Source organism: Rhincodon typus, chromosome 46, assembly GCF_021869965.1.
Source record: "Rhincodon typus isolate 14 chromosome 46, sRhiTyp1.1, whole genome shotgun sequence".
Lineage (NCBI taxonomy): Eukaryota > Metazoa > Chordata > Chondrichthyes > Orectolobiformes > Rhincodontidae > Rhincodon > Rhincodon typus.
The window spans coordinates 6557659-6563468 of NC_063377.1; the positions used below are offsets into that span (position 1 = coordinate 6557659).

General features: G+C 57.4%; 1 protein-coding gene across 1 annotated transcript; it reads right to left on the reverse strand.

Moving 5' to 3' along the window:
- Window positions 1-157: 157 nt before the first annotated feature.
- Window positions 158-5595, reverse strand: LOC125487871 (gastrula zinc finger protein XlCGF17.1-like). The gene has a single exon (XM_048620343.1). The coding sequence runs from the start codon at window positions 5481-5483 to the stop codon at window positions 4515-4517; it is 969 nt and encodes a 322-aa protein (XP_048476300.1). The 5' UTR covers window positions 5484-5595; the 3' UTR covers window positions 158-4514.
- Between the last annotated feature and the right edge of the window lie 215 nt (window positions 5596-5810).

A 5810-nucleotide genomic window follows, 5' to 3' on the forward strand; every position in this document is an offset into this window, starting at 1 on the left:
CTCAGTCCCCTCTCTCTCAGGGAGATATCTGTACACTGACTGGTGTCTCTCAGTCCCCCCCCTCTCTCTCTCAGGGAGATATCTGTACACTGACTGGTGTCTCTCAGTCCCCCATCTCGTGTGGGGGAAAAAAATGAATGAAATGCAGACAAGCAACACCGTTCTGTACAGCTTTATTCATTCTGCAGACCGCCTTCCAGCTCGCGATCCGCGGCCAAGCATCCAGGGGTCATTGCCGCGTCCCCCACTTTCCAGGCCACAATTTACCAGTATGCGCCCACCTAACCTCCTATGCATCGTCCCCTTCTCTCCCCCCATCCCCACCGGACAACGCTGCTGCCCCTCCAGTGCCAGGAGAGAGAACGTTCAGGCACCAACAGGAACATGAGGCAGCTCGAAGGAAACACAACGCCGCTGTTCCAACCGGTGCAAAACAAAATACACGTATGCTCCGCGTTGGATGCAGCGGGAACAGGAGCAGACCAGAACGAATCGGCACTGACAACGCTGTGATCAGCCGCTGCATCGGGGGAAGATGGCTTGCAACAGAACGTCTGCATTTCACCAGCGCCCTTCGTCACGGTCATACCATTCCCCTGCAAACCACCACCACCTCCCACCCCCCCACCCCCAAACCAAGCAACCTCACACCAACGGTGCAACACATTCTACAGAGAGAGGCGACAGGGATAGGGAGGGAGGGGATTTGAACAGGAGTGTGAGGATTGTCGGGGGCTGGAGGAGGAGGTGACGGAGATAGGGAGGGAGGGGATTTGAACAGGAGTGTGAGGATTGTAGGGGGCTGGAGGAGGTGACGGGGATAGGGAGGGAGGGATTTGAACAGGAGGGTGAAGATTGTAGGGGGCTGGAGGAGGTGACGGAGATAGGGAGGGAGGGGATTTGAACAGGAGGGTGAGGATTGTAGGGCTGGAGGAGGAGGTGACGGAGACAGGGAGGGAGGGATTTGAAGGGTGCGGGCGGGAATGGGAGCACGTCAGGATTCTCAGTGCAGAAGAGAGGATTCAGCCCATTGGGTCTGCACTGACCCTCAAAAGACTATTGTGCCCCTACACACCCCTACTGTATCCCTGCATTTCCCCACGGCCAACCCTCCCTAACCCCCACATCCCTGGGGCACTATGGGTAATTTAGCACGGCTAACCCCCACATCCCTGGGGCACTATGGGTAATTTAGCATAGCCAACCCACCCTAACCTGCACATCCCTGGGCACTATGGGTAATTTAGCACAGCCAACCCACCCTAACCCGCACATCCCTGGGGCACTATGGGTAATTTAGCACGGCCAACCCTCCCTCACCCCCCACATCCCTGGGGCACTATGGGTAATTTAGCACGGCCAACCCACCCTAACACGCACATCCTTGTGCACTATGGGTAATTTAGTGTGGCCAATCCACCCTAACCCGCACATCCCTGTGCACTATGGATAATTTAGCACGGCCAACCCACCCTAACAGAGGAAATGTACCAGGATGTTGCCTGGAATGGAGGAAAGGTCTTACGAGGAAAGGTTGAGAGAGCTGGGGCTTTTCTCTTCAGACCGACGAAGGATGAGAGCTGACTTGATAGAGGTGTACAAAATGATCAGAGGGAAAGACAGAGTGGACAGCCAGAGACTTTTTCCTAGGGTGGAGGTAGCTATTACGAGGGGATGTAGTTTTAAAGTGAGTGGAGGTAGATATAGGGGAGACGTCAGAGGTAGGTTCTTTACTCATAGAGTGGTCGGGGCGTGGAATGCATTGCCAGGAGAGGGTAGTGGGGTCGGCCTCATTGGGGGCGTTTAAGCGGCTATTAGACAGGCATGTGGATGATAGTATAAGGTAGGGGCGGAGGTTAGATAGACCTTAGGTTTAGGGTAAAAGTTCGGCACAACATCGTGGGCAGAAGGGCCTGTACTGTTCTACGCTCTAACCCGCACATCCCTGGGGCACTATGGGTAATTTAGCACGGCCCACCCTAACTGCACATCCCTTGGGCATTATGGGTAATTTAGCACGGCCAATCCACCCTAACCCGCACATCCCTGGGGCACTATGGGTAATTCAGCACGGCCAATCCACCCTAACCTGCACACCCCGGGACACTATGGGTAATTTAGCACGGCCAATCCACCCAAACCTGCACACCCCTGGGGCACCATGGGTAATTGAGCACAGCCAACCAACCCAAACCTGCACACCGCTGGGGCACCATGGGTAATTGAGCATAGCCAACCCACCCTAACCCGCACATCCCTGGGGCACTATGGGTAATTTAGCATAGCCAATCCACCCTAACCTGCACATTTTACAGACTGTGGGAGGAAACTCACGCAGACATGGGGAGAACATGCAAAGTCCACACAGACAGTCGCCCCAGGGTCCCTGGCGCCATGAGGCAGCAGGGCTAACCACTGAGCCACCATGCTTTCCAAAGTGAACTTCCAGGGAGATGCGCAAGTCTCTGCGGTGTGCGCAGACATGAATCCAGACTGCAGGATCCCAAGGCGAAAGCCAGGAAGTGGCGTCTAGCTTGGGAGAGAGAGGGACCCTTAAAAACAAGCCCACATTTTCCAACAAGAAATGAGGCAGTCCGAGTATGCCCAATCTTTAATCAACCCAAATTGATTTGGGGAGAATGCTGACAGTTCGAGGTCAACAGAGGATGGAGTTTAATTTGGATAAATGCAAGGTGTTGCATTTCGGTAAAACAAACAAATAAGGGCAGGACTTACACAATTAACAGTAGGGCCCTGGGTCGTGTTGTAGAACAGAGGGACCTGGGAGTGGGGGGGTTTTGCAGGGACATAACCCTTTGAAGTTAGCGTCCAGGTAGACAGGGCGGTGAAGATGGCATTCGGCACGCTCGCCTTCATCGCTCAGACCCTTTGGGGGGATGTAGGAGTCAGGGACGTCACGTTAAGGTTGTACAGGGATGTTGGTGAGGCCTCTTTTGGAGCAACTGTGTGCCCAGTTCTGGTCCCCCCCCCCCGTTACAGGAAGGACGTTATTAAAGCTGGAGAGGGTTCGGGGGGAGATTTACCAGGATGTTGCCGGGTACAGAGTGTTTTGAGTTATAAGGAGAGGCTGGAACTTTTTTCCACTGGAGCATCAGAAGGTTATAAAATTGTCACATTGAGGTTGAACAGGGATGTTGGTGAGGCCTCTTCTGGAGCAACTGTGTGCCCAGTTCTGGTCTCCCGCCGATCCCTTTACAGGAAGGATGTTATTAAAGCCGAAGGGGGTTCAGGGAGAGATTTACCAGGATGTTACCAAGTACGGAGGGTTTGAGTTATAAGAAGAGGCTGGAGCGTAAGGGGCAACCTTATCGAGGTTTATAAAATCATGGGGTCAGGAATAAGGTTAATGGAAGGTGTCTGTTCCCTGGGGTGGGGGAGATTTCAAGACGGGGGGGACACGTTTTTAAGGTGAGAAGAGAGAGAGATTTAAAATGGACACAAGGGGCAAATTTTTTTTTACACAGAGGGTAGTGCATGTGTGGAATGAACTTCCTGAGGAAGTGGTGGATGTGGGCACAGTTACAACGTATAAAAGGACATTTGGATAAGTACATGGATAGGGAAAGTTTTGGAGGGGTATGGGGCCAGGAGCGGGCAGGTGTGGCACTGGGCTAGTTTGGTGACCGGATGGGCCAAAGGCACAGTTTCCTCGCCACGCGAATCCGTCCCGCAGACTCGCATCCCTCGTCTCTGTCTGAAACAGGAGACCCGTTCCCCTCCCCTCACCCCGATCCGAAACAGCGTCCCTTCGAGTCAGGAGGGTGAAATGTTACACAGGGTGTTCCAGCCGGAGAGGCGAGGCGAGGCGAGGGGCGGGGGTCTCAACGTCATTCCCAACACGCCACCACGTCCGGTTGAAGCGAGACTCTCCCAGATTTCCTACTCCCACTCCCCTCGCAATAAAGGGGGCCAGGCCAACCTCGTGAGCTTGGAAACCAGTCGAAGCTGGCCACCATTTTGACTGCCCTTCCACCCTTGGCTGTTGACGGAGTCAAGGACAAAACGAGGCTCGACCCCCAGGAATCTTTTGGTGGGGGGGGGGATTGTGAGAAGGCAGAGAAGGATAGATGGAGCTCCTAGTGGCCAACTCAAGCTCAGAGGTGGAGTGGACCACATCCAACGAGACTTGTCCCATTCGGCAGGGCACAACTCCAAAAAGTGGCGTGTTTTTTTTAGCGTTTCCTGGTATACTCTTTACCCTTCAATAAACACCGCGGTCGCTCTTAGCCCATCAAGGCACAACGCTGGTCCGTTCGACTTGCATTTCCTCCCTTCTCCCCCCCACCACAACCACCCGCACGGGCAAAAGCGAGGGCGTCAGGGAGTGGGGAAGAGGAAGCACTGGTCCCACGAAAACAAGCCCCTGGGGGCTCAGAAATGGAAGTTGGGCGAAACATCCGTGAGACCCCGCGCAGCGAAAGAGGGGAAGGTCGGTGGGGGGGGGGCCGGGTCCCGAAGTGGTGGTGGGGTGATGGCAGGGGGGAGGCCGCGCGTCAGCCCTCCCCGGGCGCCTGGGCCCCCCTGCCCCTGGGAAGGCACTGGTGCCCATGGAGCCCGGCCGAGGTGCTGAAGCTGGCCCCGCAGTCGGCGCAGACGCGCGGCCCCTCCCAGGCGTGGACCCTCTGGTGCCTCCCCAGGACGGAGGCCCGAGAGAAGCCGCGCTGGCAGACCGGGCACTTGTGGGGCCTCTCCCGGCTGTGGGTGCTGCGGTGCTGGGCCAGGGTGGACGACTTGGTAAACCCTTTGCCGCACAGCGGGCAGGTGTGGAGCCTCTCGCCGGCATGGGCCCGCTGGTGCTGCAGCAGGCTGGAGGAGTAACGGAAGGCCTTGGGGCACTGCGGGCAGCGGAAGGGGCGCTCACCGGTGTGGGTGCGCTGGTGGCTGCGGAGGCTGGAAGGGTCGCTGAACCTCTTGTCGCACCGGGGGCAGCGGAAGGGCCGCTCGCCTGTGTGGGTGCGCTGGTGGATCACCAGCATGCAAGACCTGCTGAAGGCCTTGCCGCAGAAGGGGCAGGGGAAGGGCCGCTCCCCGGTGTGGGTCCTCTCGTGGCGCCGCAGGCTCGACAGCTCGCTGAAGGCCTTGGCGCAGACCCGGCAGGAGAAGGGCCGCTCCCCGGTGTGGGTCCTCTCGTGGCGCCGCAGGTTGGACAGCAGGTTGAAGTCCTTGCCGCAGACCCGGCAGGAGAAGGGCTTCTCCCCCGAGTGCACTCGCAGGTGCTGCTTGAAATTGGAATACTTGTCGAAGCTGCGGCCGCACTCGCTGCAGATGTAGCTCTTCCGGCAGGGGGTTGGGGTGGTGGTGGTGGTGGGGGGCGCCTGCTCTCGCCACCGATGGCCGCTGCTCCACGCCCACTCCCCAGCGCCCCTGCCCGGGGTGGGCTCCTCTTCCGCGGGCAAGGGAGCTGCTGTTAACCTTTCCTCAGCCCCTGACCCTTCCTCTTCCTCCTCCTCCTGGGTGGCCATCTCAAGAGGGCGGGCGGTAGGGCCCGTGATGATGTCCCTTCTCCCTCGGGGATGCGGGCTCCTGCTGGAAAGGAGAGGGAGGGGGGTGGCTGTTGGCAATTCAAGGCCCACCCTCACCATTCGCCCTATCCCCATCCCCATTCACATTCCCCCTAATCCCATTCCCTCCCATTCCCCTTCTCATTCTTCCCCATTCCCAGTCTCCCACCATTCATATTCACCCCATTCCCATCCCCCCCATTCCTACATCCATATGCCCTTCACTCCCATTTCCCCCCATTCACAATCCCTCCACTCCCATTGCCCCACCATTCATATTCCCCCCCC

Coding starts and splice junctions, on each gene's coding strand:
- LOC125487871 (XM_048620343.1), bottom strand. CDS start 5,483: ATGGCCACCCAGGAGGAGGAGGAAGAGGAAGGGTCAGGGGCTGAGGAA.